Genomic DNA, 23,729 nt, shown 5'->3' with positions numbered 1-23,729 from the left:
AAACGAAAAAAATTCATAACTCATTTTATATGAATTGAAATGTGAGAAATTTAAATTCCTAATAAAATTAATAAATCTCTAAAGAAAATCATATGTTGAATAAAATTTGTATATATTTCCACCAATCTTTATCGGATTTTTTAAACTAGATAATTAAAAAACAATATTTTCCGTGAGAGTTTCTTCCCCGTTATGTAAAGCTTTAAGAAACCTGGAATGATTGAAAGTATTTGAAAGTGTAAAAGAGAGAGAGAGAAATGTTAATGGTAATTATGCAATTTATAGTTTTATTGGCACATATACTTACCTGGATGATTCATTCGAAAAATAATTTCTATGTAATATATACATAAAAAATCTCCAAAAAAAGACTAAACTAAATTACACGACACACTTATAGATATACATATATTGTCGTTTATAAATACGATGAAATGTACAATTTTTTATTTCGTCCTAAATACGGTATTATATTACAACACAATTGCGCGTGCGGTTTTTTGTTCAATAATAACACCGCAGAACCGTCGTCTAAATAAAATATACAATCTCGCGGTTAGTAAATCTATAAAAAATTACTTACAAGAACACAGTTGTACTTTACAAACCGTGTATTGCTTCATCAGCCTACGCGGAAGTTCGTGAAATTTCATCCATCAAATCAAGATGATCCGAGACATGTGAGCTAAGCCATTCGTGCCTTGACGGCCTGAATGGCAGGTAGAAAGCGAGATCTTGTTTACATCGAGCGATGACGTACGTGAGAACAATTACACGCGCGTCATCAACGGGACTGGCTATCTAAACGTCTCTTATAAGGACAAGTCTGGAAGCGTCCCTCATAGATTTTGACGTGAGCCTTGGAAACTTCACAAGCTTCCGCATCGCATACGTCTCATATATCTCCCATCTATAACAGCACGGCACTTTTTATATTACAAATATAGCACCATCGATTCGCTTCGTTCCCCAACTGCAAGTTCATAAATTACACAGTTCTGTTGACAGTTCTGTTGTATCTCCCGATACAACCTCTTAATATCAGAGAGCACTGGTTGTCTTCAAGATTCACTGGGTTCAAAGAGAACTCTGTCAGGGTACCGCGTCTCAGAAAGTCTCTGGTCGATTTTCTTCCATCAGCAATTTCATCCTTTCTCATTACTTTTGACAATGGACATCTCGAGAGAAGCAACGAGCGAGTTGAACCCTACATAAAACTTCGTTGCAACACAATCGTTCAATCATTAATTTTTTCTCAATTTCTCATACGAATTTTCGTTAAAGAAGAGTCGACGTAGCTCATAGATCCGCAGATCTTTCTACATCCCGTTCTACGTTCTGGAGCCCAGCGTGCTTGGATGATAAAGCGTCGTCTCGGCTCCCCATTCGTACGGGCCCTCGTGCGGGCCCAGTGTCACCATTGTACCGGGACCCAGAGTCGTGTGAGACCCAGCACTGACCATTGCTGGGCCGGAAGACACGTAACTGAGTGGCGGTCGCGGTTGATCGCGCAAACGCGCATGCTTTACCTGCCGTTTATACCTGTAAAGAGAAACACAGATCTTGCAACATTTTCGTTCCGACCTCCTTTCTAAACGGCATCTGTGCGGTCCGTGCCGTGAAAAAGTGGGTCTCGAGCGCGCAAACGACCTTAACGCGCTCGCTGCCAAGTGTGTTTTAAGCGACGAAGAGAAAAAAATAATTATGGCTACTGACAAAGATAACGAGAGGACTAACGAGAGGACAAAGACAAATTTTCAATTGGATTACAAGTCATAGTCATAGTCAAATATTATGTAGCTTTTTATAATATTATAAAACAAATATCCAGGATTCGACAAATAAAAAAAGTCGTATAAGTCGAGATAAGTCGTAATTCCCAAGAAATGAAATTATTTTGGATATTCATTTATCACATTACATCATAAATTATACATTTTCACGGAAGTAAAAGTTTGGTTGAATAAAACAATTTCTGGTGAAGTATGAACGGTTTAGAAATACCAGAATGCTGTTTAAGTTAATGAGAAATCTCGACTGAATTCTGGTAACTTCAAACAAAATTTCTCATTCGTATTTTACCAGAAATTGAGTGATTCAACCAAACTTCTTTTCCATGTATATAACCCGACTAGAAATTTATCCCATGGCTCTAACTACATTAATCCCACAGCCAGATATTTAGTTTATAAAAAGTGATGTTATAGGATTATAATAAGTTATGTATGATATGATCTCAGTGGTATGTGTGTGGCATGATTAAACCCTAGGAATTATATTATTTGTTCTGCAGAGAGACAACAATTTTCTCTGACAACTTGACTAAAGATCTCTGTGCACAATCAGATTCATCGCTTACTTTGCGTGCATGCAGCACAGCGCGCAGCTGGAGACGATGGTGGCGATCCCGACGAGGACGGCGATCGCCAGGACCCACATCTGTGTCATGGAGGCGTCAGCACGCGCTACCAACGCGGCGCAGTGCTGCACCTTCTCTACATGGTACGCGCTGTACACCTTCTTCAGCTCCTCGTTCTTCGGGTCGGTCAACAGCACTCTCATCTCGTCCAAGTCGTAGGACTCCTTGCCGACCATCTGGAAGCACGAGCTGGTGGACGAAAAGTCCAAGGAGTTGTCCTCCTTGGAGTAGAACTGCGTGTCGTAGACGTTGACGCTGATGGGAAGCGAGAGTGCCTGCTGGACCGCCCTCTCGAAGTCCTCCAGCGTCTTCCTCACCTCGACCGGCGGCTTCGAGAACACGAACTTCAGCATGTCGCGATCGCGCAGCAAGAAGATTCTCACGGTGATGTTCGTCTCTCGGCCCGGCGTCGCCGAGTTGTTCGCCGACACGATCATCTCCATGAAGCCGTCCGCGTAGCCCGCCATCGAGCCGGTCGTCCTGAGCTCGCCGGTGCGCACGTTCAAGGACAACTGCGACGGGATCTCCTTCTGCGACATGGACGAATCTACCAAGGACGTGAAGGAGACCTTGCTCATGTTGTAGTTGATGGGTAACGCGCTGGAGTCGATATCGTCGGCCTCCAGAGTAATCAAGCTGGTGTCGATAGGCACGTTCAAACGAACCCCCAGAGTCACGTTGTCCTTCTTGAAGCGTGGCTTGTTGTCATCGACGTCCAACACCCTGACGAGCACTTGTCTCTCCGAGGGATCCTGTCTGTTGTACGGTTTCGGCACTATGTCCATTCGCCTCGAGGTGTACTTGAAGCACTTGACGGTCAGCAAGTGGGACTCCGCGGTTTCTCGATCCAGACGGCCGTTCGACCTGATGACGGCGGAGTTGTTCTCGAGCCGCTGCACCGAAAACAACCTCGCCTCGTTCCCGTACACGATCTCGTAGTCGATCATTCCGTTCTCGCCGATGTCCTCATCGATCGCCTCGATCACGCCGACCTTCGTACCCAGCGGCGTCTCCTCCAGCACGCTCAGCTCGATCGGCGGACTGTCCAGGCTCCTTTTGAAGTGCGGCTTGTGGTCGTCAATGTCGTTTACGATCACCTGCAGCACTCTGGTGGCCTGCTGCGGCGGGTCGCCGAGGTCCTGCGCCACCAGGATCAGCGTGTAGCTGTCCTTGGCCTCGCGATCGAGCAGCTTGCGGGTGCTGATCAAGCCGGTCTCGCCGTTGATCCTGAAGGCGCTCGCGTCTTTGCCAAAATTACCGTCCTCCAGAAAGCGGAAGGTGATCCTGCCATTCGGCAGGTTCGGGTCGTCGGGATCGGACGCTACCACTTGGAACACCGGGCTGCCGACGGTGGAGTTCTCGGAGATGTAGGCCACCTCTTCCAACGTCGGCCGGATGAACAGCGGCACGCCGTCGTTGCTCACTACGTCGCCGATGTACAAGATCAGATCCACGTCTGAGAACAAGACCGGCTCGCCGTTGTCTTGCGCTCGCACTCGCATGTTGTAGGGCTCAGTCCTCCCTTTGCCCGTCAATGCTCGCGCCGAGTAGATCTCGCCAGTCGTGTGATTTATTTTGAACAGCCCTGAGAGAAATAATAACCACGCAGTGAACATTCTGAGTTTCTTTGCGAAACATACAAAGCGTTTTACTTGTTTTAGAGAAAATCAAAATAATTGGTTTTTAATTTCTTATAAAAATTATACTCAATTTTGTAACGATGCATTTTATATTTAACGTTGAATGGAACTAAAAAAGTAAACAAACGTTTACTTTTCTCACTTCTGCATTTTGTATTTAAAAAAAAAGTATCATTTTGTCCACTCTAGTAGAAATAAGTTTAGACTTATTTAACACCTATTTTTCAATATTTAACACCTATTTTAATATTCTGAAGCCTACATAAATCTCTTTTGATTCTATTTAACCTACGTACTTTACACTTGTAGCTCTTTGAGATCTACAAATAGCATTTTGTGCATTTTCTGTTATTTAGAGGTGTTAAGTAAGATTTTAGTTTTCATACATCAAACGTACACTAATTTTTCAAAATATACAGATGTTAGAAAGTTTAAGTCGAAATTAGGGTTAAAATTTCAAGTCAGCTTGTCCTTATTGTACGAAATATCTCGTCTGTCCTTCGTCTATTCGCGACTTACCGTTAGCTTCACCCTCGTCGACAATCTCATAGTGGATCGTCCCGCCTTCGCCTTCGTCGGGATCAGTAGCGGTGATGTTCACCACGCTGATTCCCACCGGCGCGTTTTCAGGGATCACCGCCGTGTAGGATTCCTGCTCGAAGCTGGGCTCGTTGTCATTAACGTCGATGACGTCGACTGTCACCAGAACTCGACTGCTTCGTTGTTCGGCTCCACCTTGCGGCACGTCCGACGCCACGACGTAGAAACGCAGGACCGACTGCCTCTCTCTGTCGAGAGTCGTGTTTGCGGCAATCTATGGAACATTTATTTCGTTAATTATTCTGACAAAATGAGAACGCAAAGATCGTCTAAGAGACATCTAAAATGTAATAGTATCTTTTAAATATTGTTAAAATTATTATACTGCTTCGCATTAATTTGTGACTTGTTAGTTCTTAATCTAGAAATTAAATTAGGATATGTTTAATAAGTTATGAAATATTTCAAACATTTCTAAGATATATATTTGAAACTGTGGCATTTTTCCAATGTTGCAGTTTAAGACATAAAATTGAAAATTATAACATTGAGAGATTTTTATTTCACCTGGATGTTGCCCATTATGGGGTCCACCTCGAACAGATTCGCATTCTCGCCAGTCAGAGAGTATCGTACTTCGCCGTATCCTCTTTTGATCTCTTCTTCGGTACTGGAGCTGTCCATATCAGTCGCTATCACATTCAGTACGATCTTCGAGGACTTCGCCGACTCCAACACGGAAATCTTGTAGTCCTTCTGATTGAAGATCGGACTGTTGTCGTTGGTATCCTGAATCTCGACGATCACGTTGGCCTCCGACATCTTTCGCGTTATATCATAGTCCCTGGCAAGCGCTCGCACTTTGAAGCGAATAAACTGAAAACAAACACAATATTATAGTAATAAACTGAAAACGTATCATAATACTATATTATTATAGTAGTGAACATTAGGTTACAATAATATCACATCAATGTTATACGCTGAGAGAAATTATCAGATAAAAAATTAACAAATAAATATTTCCGATCAAAATACTAATGAATTTTTGTATCCGATGAAAAATATTACTTTATAATTTTTTTATCGGTTTATCTGATGAAATACCATTATGATCGGAAATGATAAAATTTAATCAGATATCCTGATCAAATATAAAAATTGATCGGAATTTAATTGGGAATATTCATTTGTTAATTTTTTAACGGGTAATTTCTCTTAGTGTAATATCCTACTTAACAATATAATTGTTACATACAACATGTATTATATTGCACTTACAGGGTGTTTGACAGATCCTGTAACTTATCCTGATCTATTCGAGAGATATATTAGCTTTGATACGGATGCTGTCAAGCACCTTGTACATACTTTTTAATTCTTTAAGATATTTTAATTCTGGTATATTTTATCAGGGAGAATGTCTCACTACCTTCTGATTCAACGCTTCGTAATCCAGCCTCTTGTTCAGCACTACGTTGCCGCTTTGAACACCGACGTTGACGTAGCCTTCGTCGTCGTCCTCTCTCACCAGCTCGAACCTCTGGATCGAGTATCCCGTTACCGGCTCTTTCGCCGACAGCATCAACAGCGTGGTGCCCAACGGCTGCTCCTCCGGAACCGTAACTCTGATCGTCGGATTGTTCGCTGACCACCCAGGATTGGTGAACGCCGGATTGTCGTCGCTGTAGGCTTGAATGTAAATTGTCACCTCCACCTTCGCCACTTGCTCGTCCTTATTGACGAAGGCGTTCAAGTCCTGCGCCTGCACAGTTAATATCACGACGGCGGCCACTTGATAATCCAGCACCTGGTTCACGGTAATTAAGCCGCTTGTAGAATTGATGCGAAAAGCAGTCTTATAATCATAAGAGGCAGTGCTTTTCAATGCCACGCCGGTCTTGTCAACAGCTCGTATCGGTTCCACCAGAGAGTATTCAAGATAGGCGTCCGCGTCGGGATCAGTTGCTATCACTTTCAAAACAGGTTCGCCTACGAGCGAAATATCTTTCATAGAATACATTTCGTCAAAAGTAGCCAAACTACTATTTGAAAACAACAATTTCAAATAGTCAAACCTACGTAAATAGATGTTGAACAGAGCCTGCTACAAATTTTGGATAACAGAAAGGCAACAAATCCAACACAGAATTTGTTATATCAGATTATGTTGCCAAACTATCGGCAGAAAAGTGACAGAGCCTGCTGACAGACAATCCGAGCAGATTGGCGGCAGAAACCGAGCAGAATCTGTAACGATCTGACGGCAGACAGCAGAAACCGAACAGACCTTGCTGCGCAATAGGATCTGCATGATTTCTGCTGTCAATCTGTTCGCATTGCCTATCAGCAGACTTTAACGTCAAAACACGAACTGAATGCGGACACAGATGGCTGTGGTTTTGGTTTGGAATTCTGATCAAATTTGCTGTCAATCTGCGCGCACTCTGCTATCAATTTGCTTATCGATAATTTTCAAGATAACGTTTGTTAGTTGAATATGGAATTTTTCTGAAAGTTGATTTTTATTTGGTATTTTCATTTGGCTAGAAACGTACCAATAGCTGCACGTTCCGAAACGTAAATCTGATACGTGGACTCATTGAAAGTCGGTGGCTTATTATTCACGTCTATAATGTTCACTGTGACGGTAGTAGTGGCAGTTTCTTTGACGGGTGTGCCAGAATCAACGGCGTACACGATCACCTCGTACTTGTCACCGCCGGTCTCCAGGTCCAAGCGAGCATCAGGTGACACAGTTATGATGCCCGAGCTATAAGAAGAAAAAATTTCATTACTTATCTAATAATTACATTAATCTTTACTCATTATATTCTACATTATATTTCTACTATCAAATTTTGGAAAGAAAAATTCAAGAAATTTCTTAATTTGAGGAAATCTGAAGAAAAGTAAAAAATCAGAGAAAAGTATAAAAGTAAAGCTTGAAAGGGCTAAAAAGAACTTATAGCAGATAGAACAATTTTTTTTAATTTACAAATTCGTATAATAGTTTTTTTGTTAGGTTTATCAATATCGCACCTGGAGTCAATGACAAAGTTGTCCTTGGACCCAGACGCGATGTAATATTGGAGCAGATTGTCTCTGCCGTCGGGATCATTGGCGACCACCCGAATAACTTCCGTTCCAGGAGCGGCGTTCTCCAAGAGCCTCGCCCGATAAGTACTGGGACCCGGCAAGTTCGACTTGTAGTTTCCTCGGAAGATGGGTTTCTGGTTACCCGGCACTCCAACGCGAACGAGAACCTTCGCCTCGGAGTACAATGGCGGTGTGCCAGTGTCCGTAGCACGGATTATCAATTCGTAAATGCCTCTCTCAGTATCACCGGAGCGAACTGGCTTCGACATGGTTACTTCACCCGAGACCGAATTGACCTGCAGAGTTTGTTAAATTATTTTGATTGTCAGTACAGTCTTATAATAATATTTTCTTGTTTAAAACGCGAACACATAGATACACCATTTCTCTCTTCAATTTTATAAATCAATTTTATAAATATATATCCTGATTAAAATATGGATATTTGTAGCAACACTATATTTTATTATATATATATCAAATGCATATGCGCAGATTCTTATTGGTCCTTTATTAAATTATTTTGATCGTACATCAACGAAGCCTCAATAATTATTTATTCTCTTGATCTCTCGCCGAAATAAAAAGATAAATATTCAAATGAAATATATAAAATATTTATATATATAATACAGGCAATCTCATTTAAAAGTGAAAAGATAATATATCAAAATATATAAAATATAATATCAAATATAATATAAACAATTTTACCACGATATTGTAATTGATAGTAATTTTCTTATTTCTACAACATTTTTTTAATAGTATTCAACCTGGTTAACCTGAAGCTGTCAACCTGAAGGAAATGCAAAGACGTTTCAACTACAGACCTTGAAGACGTCGTCCGTCATGCTGTTGTGTCTGCTGATCGAATAGAGAACTCTTCCGTTTCCCTGAGTCGGCCCATCGACGTCAGTCGCCCTGACGAATAGTTGCGGATCGAAGCTGGTAGCGCCTTCGCGAATTGTCCTGGAGTACTCCGCCTGCTCGAACACCGGCTGGTTGTCGTTGACGTCGTCCAGCTCGATGAGGATATTAACGGCGGAGACTCGGCCGCCGCCGTCCCTCGCCTCCATCGTCAATGAGTAGGACTTCTGCGTCTCGTAGTCCAGTTTCTTCGCCACGGATATGCCACCGACCTGCGGATCGGTGCTGAACTTGTCCGCGCCGAAACCACGTAGCGTGTACGTCAACTTGCCGAAGGAGCCGCTGTCGTAATCCCTCGCGTAAACGTCGCCGAAACGAGTGCCAGGTTCCGCGTCTTCCGTCACTGACAATTTGTACACCGACTGTGAGAACTCGGGACTGTGGTCGTTGGCATCCAACAGCTGGATGTGCACTCTGGAGACGGCCACCTGCAGCATAGAGTACGTAGATCTTAAGACGATTTCTCCTTAACAGTTAAGGACCTTTGTATTCACACGGAAAGAAATTTATAATAAAAATTGCTATTGAATTTTACAACAGAGATCGATATTCTGCAACGCAAAAAAAATTTCACTTGGTGCAACCAAATAGGGACCAACTGAAAATTTGGTGATCAGAAACGATATCTCTGTTGTGAAAACTAATATTTCTGTTGTTGCAACCGAAAATATTCGTCTGGATATTCAATTCGGTTGAGACAACTGAGAACAATTGACTATACAGAAGCCTCATAAAGGAATTTTTCTGTTCCTACAACCGAGTTTTCGTCTGGTCCCTCAGCAATTGAAAATTCGGTTGCGTCACAAAACTGTTTTTTCCGTGTGCAGCAATTTATTATTCTTTTATTTCATATGTGCTGTTTATATTTTAGAAACTGAAATGTGCTATTAAAAGAATTGCTAAAATTTGCTAAAAAAACTTGCTCTTAACGAAATTTACTATGTCCCTTGGCACCTTACTGACAGACTATTCCTATTCTGTTAGTAAGATTGGAAAGAATTTATATGAAAAAGAACTATAATATATTTTCTCCGTGTATATATCTTTTTAACACAGTTATATAATTTATTAATTTTGTCTAATTATTAATTATCTTTTTAACTACATATCTCCTTATCACAGTCATATATAATTCAAGTAACGATTTTGATTGCGATTTAACTCATAGTTGACATATGGAGCAGAAGATTCTTTTTGCACGCAAACTACGAGTTAACTCGTATGTGACGATTAAGCAGATTCTGTATAATTAATTGAGAAATGTTAGAAAAATTTGTTTAAAACTAACCACTCTATTCGCCACCACCGCGACGACCTCGAACTCGAGTTCCCTCTTTGCGGGATCGTCCACGTCGTAGTCGAGAACGTTGACGTCCTTAGCCTTGATCACAACCGGCATACGACCCTGAGCCTCTTCAGGACTGACAGTGAATGCCTTGCTAATTCCAGGATACCTCGGCACATCTCGCAGTGCCAGGAAATACTTCGCATTGTCGCCCACGTCACCGTCGCTTACAATCATATTCAGACCTGCTTAATCATGATGTCGTTAGACGGAGGATCTCCTTGAATCGTAGAAGAGACGCGGACAATGGAAGGTACATAGCTAAATAATCGCAAATTTCATGTCTGCCAAAGTCTTATAAACGATTATTAAGAATAAGAGAGAAAGAGAGTTAATATTAAAATCGTCAAGATAGAAAATTCTGTCTATTCATCAATTTAAAAAGTCTCTTGCTTTCTTTAAAAAATTAAAAATACAAAAATACTCAGTTATTTCTTACCATGTAAGGATGTCTGAATTTTTTACATAAGAATTCGATAAAAAATTATTTAAAAATAATTAAATATGTTATTTAAGACCGATTTTTCAATAGTAGTTTAAACTTAAATTTAATCTCTTTAATCTGAACTCTGATTCGATACTGAATCTGATTGCCGTAATCAGATTTATGCGTGGGCCAACTAGATATTTTTCCGCGTTAAAAATAAATTTAAACTCTATTCAAACACATCGACTGTCGCATTGTTAGAACAAAGTTTAAACTGAAATCTGAATTTAAGTTACTACTGAAAAATCGGCCGTTAACGTTATAAGTAGACAATACGACTGATCTACTAAACGACCTGGTAGTGGAGTGTCCTTTCCAATATCCTCGGAGATCTTGATGCTGAAGAAATCCTCGTTGAATACCGGCACGAGATCGTCCACGTCCGTGACTACGATTGTCACGACCGACGTCGCGGAGTCAGCCGGAATCTCATTGTTGATCAACTCGGTGGCTCTGACTTGGAAGGTGTAAATGCCGCCGTTCTGCAGTATCCTGGGGTCCTCACGATCCAGGGATATGTTGGTCGTGACCAACCGGCCGACCGTGACATCGCCGTCGCGGGACATCACGAGGTCGAAGTGGCCTACGTCCTCGTCCTCCAACGTCAGCAACAGGTTCCTCGGCTCGCCGGTGTCACCGTCGCGCGCTCGCACCATCAGGACCGTGTGACTAGCTGCGGTGTTTTCCGGAAGCGCCGCGCTGTAGGGCGCATTCAGGAAAACGGGTGGCTGATCCTGAGTGAAAAAGAAGAACGTGACACAGATGATAAAATTACAAGCCACGTTCACTCATCAGCGCGATTACAGACCCTAAGCGTAACTCGCGGACTCGACGAAGTCTTATTTGACGGCGCTGGCGTTGACAGGCAATGATTGAATAATCGAGGACGATTCCCCGCTAATTTTATCGCAAACGATGTTATTATCCAATATGAGGCCACCGCCGGCTATGTTACTTGAGCGACGTTCGCGACCTACTTACCTGAACATCGAGGACGTCGACAGCAACGGTTGCTCGGGCCTGCAGCCGCTTCAGCGGGTCGCTGGCTCCGTCCACCGCCAGCAGATTGATCAAGTACGAATTTCTCCTCTCGTAATCCAACGGTTTCGCCAGCGTAATCTGCACATCGTATCTCCCCTCGGCGAGCTGGAAGCGACATTAGTACTCTCGTTAATTTCCTTTCCGGAATAAAAGAATCACTTCCTGGAATTACATTAGCGACTAAATTGCGAATAAAGTATTAAAGTTCTCGGATGCACAATCAACAAAAGGAAACAAAAAAATCCAATAGGAGCAAAATCTAATTTGCAAAAGCTATTCAATCATTAAAATGAAGTAAAAACTCGAGCATTAAAAGGACTTCTAGGTTGTTACTTGACAGCGATACTCAGATTTAAAGTTAGGTGTGAGTTTTTCAGCTGAATCGCAATTATAATGTCGGATGAATTATATGATTCAAATATAAAACTCGAATCTAATTCTAAATTCAGATCTGAGGATCTCACGTAAGACAAATTTCAAATAACAACTATAAATATGGATCTAAAACTGGCACAAATAGTTATTACTTGAAAAGTTATTTCTTCTCAAGTGAAATATTCAGATTTGAATTCAGAATTAAACGAGAGTTTTTCAGTTGAATCGCGATTAAACGAATATAATCGCTTATATCATAATTAAGAGAAAAAACTTAGATCTAATTCTGAATAAGAATTTGAATAAGAAAGGAGAATAAGAATTTGAGCAAAATAAAAATTCTCACATGAGATAAATTTCAGGCGATAATTATTAATACGACCCTAAGAGTCGCCATTTCCATCTTCTTTAAAGAAAAAAAAACTCAGAAATAAAAACTAGAATTTTCAGACTAAGGACATACCACCAGTATGAAAGGCAGAAATTCTCAAAGAATATTCAAAACTAAAACATGACATTTTTAATGATCCATTTGTTATTTTTCAATTTTAATACTCTCTTTTTTAATGATCGAGCGTAGGTTTCGCAAATTTGATCTTGCATGGGCTCTTATTGGCTTTGTTGATTTCTTATTGATTAAATTGCAGTCTACAATACTGATGAATCAATTACTTTCTCGGTGGAAACGTCGAAGACCTCGCAGACGTCGTCGTCCCGCGACGCCGCAACGCATTGCACATGCACGTCGGCGTTTACGCCACCGTCCCGATCGGTGATCGTGATCGTGCCCGAAGGAAGCAGCAAGCCTCCCACCTGAGCGCTCTCCGGGACTCTGGCCGCGTAAGGCCGGCCATGGTATACCGGCGGATTGTCGTTCTCGTCGAGTACAGCTATCTCACGACGAAGGGACACCGTGTTGGGTTCCGACCCGGCGATACCTTCGTCTGAAAAGAACAAATAATCCTTAAGGAATTTAATTTATGTATCTAATTAATATTAAAGACATTTCATAACCGAATTGTATAACCAAAGTAAACCTGGCTCTTAAGTAATTTTCTTTAAAAAACGCGTGTCATGTGAATTTAAAGTGTAAATTAAATATAATATATGTATTAATAAATATATATATGTACGAATTAAAAATGTATTACTCATTTAACACATATTAAATAAGTAATACAATGATATTAATAAATTATATGTAATGTGATATAATAAATTATATATATATATATTAAAAATATAATTATTAAATATAATATATTTTTAATTATATTATATATGTGTTATTAATATTGTGTAATAAAAACTAAATAACCGTGTAACGTAAATTAATTTATTTGTAAAAATCTCACCCGTTATGCTAATGATGACTTCGATAAGATCCTGCGTTTCCCTATCCAGAGCTTTCCTCAGGATCACAACACCAGTCTCCCTGTCCACGGTGAAGTACTCGCCACTGATGGAGTAATGCAGTCTGGAGCCTTCGGGATCTTCTCCCTGAAGAGTATAAACAGGAGCACCAGATGGTGTGCCTTCCGACACGGCCAACCTGGCCATGTCCCCGCCTTGAATGAAGTGGGGCGCCCTGTTTATCACCTGACCCCATGACGAAGACCACGTGGAGACCAGTAGCAGTAAAATCGTCCACATCGTCACCTACGATGGACACGCGCTTTACCAAATAATTAGCAGAAAATAAATAAATTCAATTTACAACTAGTGCCGCAATCGAGAAGAAAGAAAGAAAGATGTCTCTTTAAGAATTGAATGTTATCATACACTAAAAGAAAAAATATCTAAAAAATAAAAAAGTTTTTATTCGATGAAAATTAATAACATATTCACTTAAATCTAAATTTCTTTATTTAAATTGAATAAACAATTACTGTAGTGAAAAGGTGAGGGTTTTAAGAAAATGTATATTTTCTTATTTAAAAAATATTTTGTTTGTAAAAACACGTATATTAGTAAAAGTAAATATATTATTAATACCTTTGTTAAATAAATTTTATATTATAATATTATTTTATTTCTATATAGATATATTATGTGTTAATAATATCTTTTTATATTTTTTAGATATATTTCTTCTCCTAGTGTAACCAATGAAAAAATAATGGAATTATAAAAAATAAATATTATTTCTATTTAAATAACCTAAATATCATACTAAAATAGAAAATCAGGAAATAAAATCTGCCCGAAAATAAGAGAAGAAACTTATAAATATGGTATTAAAATTGAATCTGCACGAAGAAATAGAAATGTGACTGTCGAGTCGGAAATATATCCATCATGAAAGAATGTCTATTATCAAGAATCTCGTTATGAGACTGTTAACGGACGCAGCAAAGTTCGTCGAACCATTACTCGAAAAGCTACTGCCGGAGCATATAGACGAGCGTGATAGCGATAGGAAGTGACGATCGCGTGAGCAGGATACGACGTGGTCCGAAGTCGCTCTAGTCTTCGCTCAAACGCGACTATCTACCGTCTAGCGTTGTTCCTTTTAGTCGCTCTGGGAGCGAAGTCCGGCGTCACGGCGAACCGCGACCGGTACTCCGCAGCCTCCGCAATCGGCCGGCAGGCTGGCCAGCCGGTCGACCGGCGTCAGAATGCGTTTTCCGTCGGGTGAAACGCCGTTAGAAATCGGATTCCATTTCAGGCGTGCGTGCGCACCGATCTATATACGAGAACGACGTGATCAAATCGAATCGCACGCCGCGGAAAACGCCGGAAAAGTGCGGCGCGCGTTCTCACCTCACAATGCAGCATTCCCAAAGGAAATCTGAAGAGCGTTCGTGTAAGAAAATTAATTCTGCATCGTGTTTCATGAGGGAAAACAGCCTGTGTTATGGTTGTTACAATATAACACAGTTTTTTAATTAAACCAATTTACATTTGAGTCAAACATCGTATCTTCTATGAAATTTTGTTTTAGAGGAGCGGCTGTTTAACTTGGAAGAAATTCTTATCGAAAATATTGGACTTTTAATTTCTTTAATTAAGCAAATTTACATTAGAGAGAAAGTTGTACTTTCTATGTGTAAAATTTTATCTTAGGAAAGAAGATGTTTAACCTTGTAAAAATTCTTACTAAAAATTTTGGAATTTTTAATTTCTTCAATTAAGTAAATTTAAAGGGGAAGTCGGACCTTTAACGAATAAAGCTTTAAAGAAAAAAGGAGTTACTCAATTTTAAATAAACTTTTATTGAAAATTTTGGATTTCTAATTTCTGTAATTAAATAAATTTATATTTGAAAGGAAGGCCCTATCCTTTAGCGTATAAAACTTTATCTTACAAACTTTGTCTTGTTAGAAAAAGAGTTGGTCAACTTTGAAAAAATTCTTATTGAAAACTTTGAATTTTTAATTTAATTTTTCTTTTTTGTCACAAATAAAAGTATCAGAGCAACAGAGAGACACAATCGAAGAAACCTCCTTAACCTGAAGTTGACATTGATACAACGAGAGAGCAACGTGAGCGTGACCTCTTTCGTTCCCCTTAATTAGCGTTCCCACGCAGCATCCGCGGGGCAACAACATCGGCGAGTCGGCGAGGCCTTATCGTTAATATCCCCCGGGGAGATAAGACGATCCAGGAAGGAGCGACGTCGTCGAGAGCAACAATGACATGGCGTGGGGTAATGGCCCTGCATTTCCTCGACGCCTTCGTGCGTGTAGAGCGACCTCGACTTCCGCGTTCCCCGTCGGCCGCGGATCAGGGAGGATTGTCCTCGGCAGATGTAATTATCAATCGAGCGGAGGAAGAAAATTTACGGTCACTGATACTCGCGGCCGCGGATCTCCCTCGTCGCTCGTACGCCAAGAGTAGTTCGCGAACGAAGAAGAAGGCCCATTATGCGCCGGGAGGAAGCGCGTGTTACGCGCGATGCAGAATGCAATCTCCTGCAGCGAGGATACGACACGCGAAACGAGCACGCACGAGTGAGCGCATAATAGTGCATGTGGCACAACGCACCGAAAGGATACGAAGACGGTGCTGATGATTACGGGCACGTGTCTGTGTTGGCTGAGCATCCGCGCGAGTTTCCTTCGAGTTCTCACTGAAAGTTCTCTCGCGGATGTTAATGCAGATCGCAGATTCGAATAATAATCGTTAGATATATGGCGATAACGCTGAGAAATTTCCGTCTTTGGAATGTATCTTCTTCCGCGTGCGATAGTTCTAATTATAGCTTTATTGAATCACATTATAATGTCGGCTGAGATCTTCTTATGATTCGCATTTCGTGCAGAAATGTAACTAGACCTGATTCCAAAACTAGGAGCTAGCTAATACGAATCAGATTAAATTTCTTTAGCTCGTTATTAGCACGTTATTAGTCTTGCGCGAATTTTCTCATTGGAAGTTCTCATTGGAAGTTGTCGCGGATGTTGATGCAGATTCTAAATTCGGGTGATAATCATTAAATTCAATTCAATTCTCTAGTTCGTCAGTAGCTCATTATTATTTAGTAGCATTATTGTTTTTCTTGCATTCTAGCACTTTTACTCATGACTGAAGAAAAGAAAATGGAATTAAAATCCAAAGTTCTGATTATTCACTAATTACTCACTAAAATATAGAGTCAGTTTTGTGGTTTGGTCGTTGTCTAGTCATTACATATCAAATATAATAAAGTAAATGGTACTGTCTATTCTAAAAAATGCAATCCAACTATTACACTTCCATTATAACATTTTGGAATTAGATAATTTATAATTATAACTATTTATTTATAATTTATGTTTAGTAAAGTAAGTTATAATCAGTTATTTAATTTTTCTCATAGCATAGTAATTTCTCTTGTATAACAATCACTAACTTATTTATATGGCCACCAGAAGAAGCGAGCATTACGTTACTGATTAATAGAAATGTCAAACACAAATATACTATCTCGTGACACTATAGTCACAAAATTTAATTTCTACTCGAGACTCTGGTCTCTCCGTCATCTCACGATGAAAGTGCAAGCCTGCGGTTACAGTTCTCTAAAACCGGCATTCCTCCGCGCAAGGCAATTATCCTTAATTGACGAATGTGGAACGAGACAGCTCGCGCAGATTTGAGGACTGCCGGCCTGGCAGTTCGCTCCATTTCGTAATCGCGACTCTTACTTCGTTATTGGGATCGCATTATCTCGAAGTAAACTCGGCTTCCCCGTGCCTCTTCGCGCTCAAATTAACGCGGGACGCGGAAACCGTGACGCGACGGTGCACCGCGAGCGCAATGCTCTCCGCGAGGATTACGACACGTACAGAACCTTAAACAGAGGAGCGACCGTTACTGCCAGCCAAGTATAAAATGATACCGCGAGATTAGATGATGGCACCGACCGCGCGGCGTGCGCGCAAAAAAGGAAAGAAACGCGGCTCGGTGACGCAGCCGGGCTTGGAAATGGACCTTCGCGGAAGATCGTCGCGATTACGCCACGACGTGTTGTGTTGCTCTGCGTCAAATTATCGTTGTTTACCTGGCGATCGCTATAAATTTCTACGATAGATCAATTTGTCGTAACGGGACACTCTAACGGAATCACTGTTGCGTGCGCATTTGCGTGTCGCGGGATTTGAACGCGCAAATTTGTGAGAATGTGAAGGGTATGATGCGAACGATGAAAGGAGCGTTCCTTAATTCGCGATGTGACGACAATTTCTCGTTTTCTGTTAGTGGTTAGTGGTTCTCTCACAAGGAAAACAATGAAGATTAACACGTTGAGATTCCCATACTGATTCTTACTGATTATTTCAATGCTCGACTCAAACTTGAGTCACCACTGAGGTAGATAAATGCAATTCGCGATATGATGGTAATTAGTTTTTTTTTTAAATAGCAATTTTTCACAAGAAATATGTCGAAGATTAACACGTAGATTGTCATGCTGATTTCCACTGATTATTTCAATATTCAACTCAAGCTTGAGTCACCAGAGATGTGGTAAATAAATGCAATTTGTGATGTAACGGTAATTAGTATCTTTTAATAATAGCACTTTTTTATGAGAGATACGATGAAGATTAACACGTCGAATGCCAAGTTGATTTCCATGGATTATTTCAAGACTCAACTCAAGTTTGAGTCACCAGAGATGCGGTAAATAAATGCAATTCGCGAATAACAATAATTAGTATGTTTTAGTAATGTATTTTTTTACAAAAATTTGTTACAAAAACAATGAAGACTAACACATTGACTGGCAGGCTGATTTTCATTGATTATTAACTGACTCGAACTTGAGTCAACAAAAATGCAGTAACTAAATGCAATCTACTATATTTATATATTTCATGCTCGTTTTATTGATTTTCTATCGGCTATATATTTAATTTTTTATATGTTGGTTACGTTTTATTTATAAATTAGTGAAACGAGGCAATATTATTACAGTGACAATTGTTGGTGACTACCATGACAGTCAACGTGCTAAAGTTAACAATAATCATAGCAATTATTCGAAACTCGTTAGCATCTGTTACTAAAATTCAGATTGCTATAAATGTAATAATTAATATTACATCTTTCATCACATTGAAATTTTACATCACAATTGTCAGATGTTTTAAATTCAATTTGAAATCTGCATCACACGACTGTTTGCAAGTCGTTCATTTAATTAATTAGAGAACTCCACTTTCCACATCAAGTTAATCCAATAACTGAATTCAATCGGGACTACGTAGGTGATAATATTCAAATTCGTCGGACCTACTCTAGAAACAACTCTAAGAACTAAGAAAAGAGGGGAACGGAGAAGAGAGAGTACAAGTGGGACAGGTAAGTTGAAAGATTGAGAAGGATAGAAAGAGTGTGAGGCCGAGGGAGGGAAGAAGCGAGGGAGGAAGAAAAAAAACCGTTACATCCCTCTTCCTCCGGCAGCCGTTACGTTACGCTCTTGGAATCTTGACACTGCGTGACCAAGTGATGCCAGGATGAATGACGGAGAAAAGGAATATCCTGCCGCGTGCGTATCTTCTTCTTGTCGGTCTTCACTTTCATCAGTTAGCTTCGCGGAAAAGGACACCAATTGCGAAATGAATAAATCTTTGGAAAGTCGAGTGTTTCCTCATCTTCGCGAATTTTTATCAAAGGAGGTCCTTTGCGGAGGATTGGCAGTTAGAGAGAAACGGGGTTGAGAAAAGAGTACCATTATCTTCACAGATCTTCCCGGCTAGGCGATTTTAACAGATCCGTTTTTTCGACTAAACTACACGGGAATAAAAGATTTGGTTGAATTAATCAAATATCTGATCGAATATAAACGATTCAGAAATTCCCATTGAAGTAACCCGAATTCTGTTTAAGTTAACAAGATTTTTGGTAGATTAACCAAACATGTCTAGTTAAATAACCAGATATGTTTGATTAGTCTACCAAAAATCTTGTTAACTTAAACAGAATTTGGGTTTCAATCGGAATTGCTGGATCGTTCATATTCGACCAGATATTTGGTTAATTCAACCAAATATTTTTTTTCGTGTAGGTTGCATTTTTTGGTCTTTATTTTAAACTCTCTCTTATCAATAAAAGCGCTTCTAAATATGCTCATACGCCAACCAGAAGGCTTATAAATTACTTTTCGAGGTACTTTTATCGGTAAGAATCGGTTGTATTACCAGCCAAGTGGTAAGCTCGGTTTTCAAAATGAACAAAAACAGACGTGCGTTTTAGCTGTTAGTTAGCTCACCACTCGGTTGGTGGCAACCAGGTCTTTATAATGAAACAAGTATATAATGTAGCATTGAAGGCAAAAAGGAACAAAGTTCCAGTTGCAACACCCGTTTAGCTGAAAAGAATAGACCTTGATGTGACTTGCGGCTGCAACGTCTCGCGCAAGCAAAATCGCAAATTGCCGTGGAAGCGTTATCTTGATTCGCTTTTTGTTATTGTTACAGAGAGTGTGTGTGTGTGTGTGTGTGTGTGTGTGTGTGTGTGTGTGAGAGAGAGAAAGGATCAATCCACATCAAGAAATGGCATTACCTCCGCGTTGCCACACAGTTCGCAATTTGCTCACAGAACCGACAGTTCACTCGCTCCTTCCGGAGCAATTTCGACAATCTGGGGGATTGTTTGCGTCTCTATAACTGACGGAAATATATAATTGCGTGGATCGCAGACGCAAGAAAAATGCACCCACGCGGCTTTTCCTGTTTGGCGAACTTGACACCGGTTCCTTGTAACCAGGACTTCGCCGACTCGCAAATCTACCGGTCGAAACTGGTTTCCTCTCGCGGAATGGCGAAAAAGACAACGGGGAGGTTCGGACTTGCATGACTACGCCGGGCTTATCGATGCTCCGACAATTCGTTGAAATTTTTGAGAGCGCGTTCGTCAGGCTTGAAAAATCCGAGGGGAATGTCAGCCAACGTGACGGCACAAGGACACGTGACAGTCGATTAATCGTGACGCATTTGGTTCGGAGAAATCACGTCGAGATGCTGGAACGCACAGACCAGGCGATTCCAATTCTTCCCGTTGTTCGCAATCGCAGCTTAATTTAACTTGCGACTTCCAAACGATGCCTATGATACCACAAAGGCCGGATATACAGCTCCGACTGGCTCTAATGTCACTGTAGTGTCACCATTCCGCAGGTACCGCACAAAAGGAGGAGCGCGATGATACCGTTGCGCCAGGAAATCGTCGACGAGACGATATCCTCAATCGACGACCTCGATTCCTCGATTAGCTCGCGTGCCTGAATACGATTCTACTTCTTTCCTCCTTGTGCGCTCTATATACGTTTTCTCTTGGAAGTAATATTTTAACACTCGTCAAGTTTCCCGATAGTTAAATCATAACTTATAATTATAATTATGATATATATTATAATTGTATATGTAATTAAATATTATAAATACGACTTTAATTTTGAAGTCAATTTATAAATGACTGTGCAGAGTCTGTGTGATTAACATTATACTCTGCAAAAATTAATAATATAATTATAATTATAATACATATGTACACGTATATGTATGTGTATATTTGTAATAATTATATGTAATTAAATGTTATAATCAAACTTTTAATTTTGATTCTTATTAATAATTGTACAGAGTTTAATTAACAAATCTAATCGAAATAAAGGTGGCAGGTAACGTTTAAAAATCGAGACAATCGTATTAAAGCAGTAAAATTTGAAGCAATGAAGACAAAAAATATTTTTCAGCGACTCCATTAAGATTTTCAAAAATTAGGTGAACAAATTAAGACTGAACTCGATTCAGAACAAATTGATCCTCATCATCGACGATCAACCTTCCCCAAAACAGCCACGCCGAGCTCACGACAAACCGGAACAAACCGACTCACAATCGACCCCGTCCAACAAAGCCTGCGCGTCGCGTCGAACGGATCTCTCCACGCGGCAGGCGAGTATCCAGGTCAACGTTTTCGGTAATTATCTTCTATCCGGCCGATGACCGTCCACCAGCGAACACCAGGATCTTGCCTCACAATCTCCAACACCTGGACTCACCTTCCAAAGTCACTGCAAGATCCCGCGCTGGCAAGCACAACGCGTTATCACCTCATCGTGTCACGACACCGCACGTGCTATATTCCCGCCACCACGATGCGCGTATTCACTCGAACGCGAAACCACGTCGGATCCGCATGACGCACATGCGGACAGGTAACTAAAAGGTAACTAAAAGGACGACGAAGAGGAGAGAGAGAGAGAGAGCCGAGGAAAGGACCGTGTCTCTCTATCCTCGCGGTCTCACCGGCGTCCGTCGTTTCGGACTGAAAAGAACCAACCGGTGTCTGCCAGCCAATGGACAGGTCTACACTGCATCCTAAGGAGGTATGCGGCCTCCACCGCGGGAGTGGAAGGTATGGAGAGAGAGAGAACCAGCGTGCCTCGGAGTAAGGAGAGCCTATAGTCCGTGCCGGTTAAAGCCCCACCGATGACTACGACCCGAGGGGCGAGTCTTTTTTCTCTTCGTTGCCGCTCTCTCGGGGTGCCGGGTGGACCTGGAGAGCCGTACGACCTGACCTTCGGCCACCAGTTCCAAAGGGTCGTCCCGAAGGGACTACGTAACCCGCGCACACGAATCACCTTCGATCAGGATCGCGATCGGCACTGAGAGAAAGAGAAACAGAAAGAGATTGAGTCGCTGGTTTTAACATTTTTAGGCCACTAGTTCGAAGTATCGAGAACTTTGTCATGAAGGGACTATGTAATTCGCGATCTGCCTTTGACCAAGATCATAATTGGCTCTGAGACAAAGAGAAAAAAAGACAGAGGAAGATTAAATTGCTGGTTTTCTTCATAATTTTGGGTCACCAGTTTCGAAATATTGAGAACTTGGTCCTGAAAGGAGTACGTGACTCGCGAAAACGATTCACTTTCGATCAGAATTGCGATCGGTACTGAGATACATAGTGATCGGTACATCGATACATATTACATCGGTAATGAGATAGATTTCATCTCTAGAATACAAATCCCTTTGGGTATGCAATAGTAAATAAGAATTGCAATGGCTGGTAGATATACCGCCACAATAAAGAAAAGCAGTAAAATTTAATATGGGTACGGATAACAGATACGATAAACAAGGGAAAAGAGAAAAAATGAGGAACTATAATATAATATAATATAATAAAAAAAAGCAAATAAGACAGTATAATATTTAGAAGAAATAAAGAGTTGAAAATTATATCACATGCACAACAGGTTATCAAAAGCTAATAAAATATAAAATGTAATACAGAAGATCTTATATAGCTTATATAAGGCACAAAGTGCATCTATAAATCAAGAGATGTACATTCATAAACGAGAAAAACTTAAATTAAAACTGAAGGAAAGGAAAGAAAACTAAAGGAAAAGACTAACATTCTACAAGAGTGTGTGAGAGAGAAGGAAGAAGAGAGAGAGAGAGAGATTGCGCCACTGGTTTTTCTGACATTTCGTTCGACAGATCGATCTTGAAGAGGCTGTGACCTTTCACGTTGGCTCTCTAATCGATCTCCGGATAAATCCAGCCAGGAAAACTCGGATTGGTAAGACGAGCTAATCGATGTCAGAGCCAATCGCGCCTTCCATCTCGCGAACGTTACAATGAAATTTTATTACGACGTACTTCAATTATTACACTTCCAGGAGAAAACTTTGCGGGAGAAAGCAACGTTTTATCTTATTCATCCAATGAAGCGATCACTTTCATGAAAATAAGACGATTATCTCATTCGGAAACTGCTTTTGAAGTTCCGAGTCTTAAATACCACTTCATATTTAATGGATCATTACCGCTGATAATTAGGATTATTAAAAATAATACAGCATTATTATTCAGTGTTTAACTTGGATAAACATATTGATATATATAGCAAAATTCACGGATATTGTATTTCAATTCTGTTCATTATTTATTATAACTTATTATAACATTATTTTTTATAAATAAAAACAAAAATGCAATAATGTATATTTACATTTCTTACCAATAATTGAAAAATTTATTCCTTTCGATGGTTTAAAGATAAAATATCGGTATATTTTTTTATTTTAAATCGTTTAATTTTTTCATTAAATCAGTATATTTACAAGAAACAATATAATGAATCGCATTTTTATTTCTCTTCAATAATCACCTTAATCAGAGAATACAGATTACATAATAATTTATGTAATAAGAAAGTTGAAAACATGATTAAAACGGTAGATTATATTATTGTTTCTAAACTCGGCTATTCGTATTGTTTATTATTTATATAAGTCTAACACTGAATAACCAACATCAGTTCTTATTGGTTTTGTGATTCACTTTTGATTGCATATTTAACAGTCTCATTTACCCTAATCTGGCATATTAGGTTATTTTCGATCTCATC

General features: G+C 40.1%; 1 protein-coding gene across 2 annotated transcripts; it reads right to left on the bottom strand.

Annotated features, from left to right (window-relative positions):
• Nucleotides 1–270: 270 nt before the first annotated feature.
• On the bottom strand, nucleotides 271–21,722 carry LOC116843749 (cadherin-23). 2 transcript variants are annotated; one of them, XM_032814470.1, is made up of 14 exons: nucleotides 21,367–21,722; nucleotides 13,232–13,535; nucleotides 12,549–12,820; nucleotides 11,442–11,606; nucleotides 10,756–11,194; nucleotides 9,917–10,158; nucleotides 8,532–9,056; nucleotides 7,642–7,994; nucleotides 7,158–7,372; nucleotides 6,032–6,591; nucleotides 5,167–5,475; nucleotides 4,579–4,873; nucleotides 2,360–4,004; nucleotides 271–1,542 (listed from the first exon to the last, which is right to left on the bottom strand). In XM_032814470.1, the coding sequence occupies exons 2-14, from the start codon at nucleotides 13,527–13,529 to the stop codon at nucleotides 1,332–1,334; spliced, it is 5,529 nt and encodes a 1,842-aa protein (XP_032670361.1). In that variant the 5' UTR covers nucleotides 13,530–13,535; nucleotides 21,367–21,722; the 3' UTR covers nucleotides 271–1,331. The 2 variants fall into 2 exon arrangements, with proteins under 2 accessions (XP_032670361.1, XP_032670362.1); XM_032814471.1 differs by lacking the exon at nucleotides 21,367–21,722 and adding an exon at nucleotides 21,201–21,221.
• Nucleotides 21,723–23,729: the final 2,007 nt, after the last annotated feature.

The sequence above is a fragment of the Odontomachus brunneus genome, unplaced genomic scaffold (genome assembly GCF_010583005.1).
Source record: "Odontomachus brunneus isolate Ranch 3 - 2012 unplaced genomic scaffold, Obru_v1 Obru_scaffold_035, whole genome shotgun sequence".
NCBI classification, from domain to species: domain Eukaryota; kingdom Metazoa; phylum Arthropoda; class Insecta; order Hymenoptera; family Formicidae; genus Odontomachus; species Odontomachus brunneus.
This window is presented reverse-complemented; position numbering and strand designations above follow the sequence as displayed.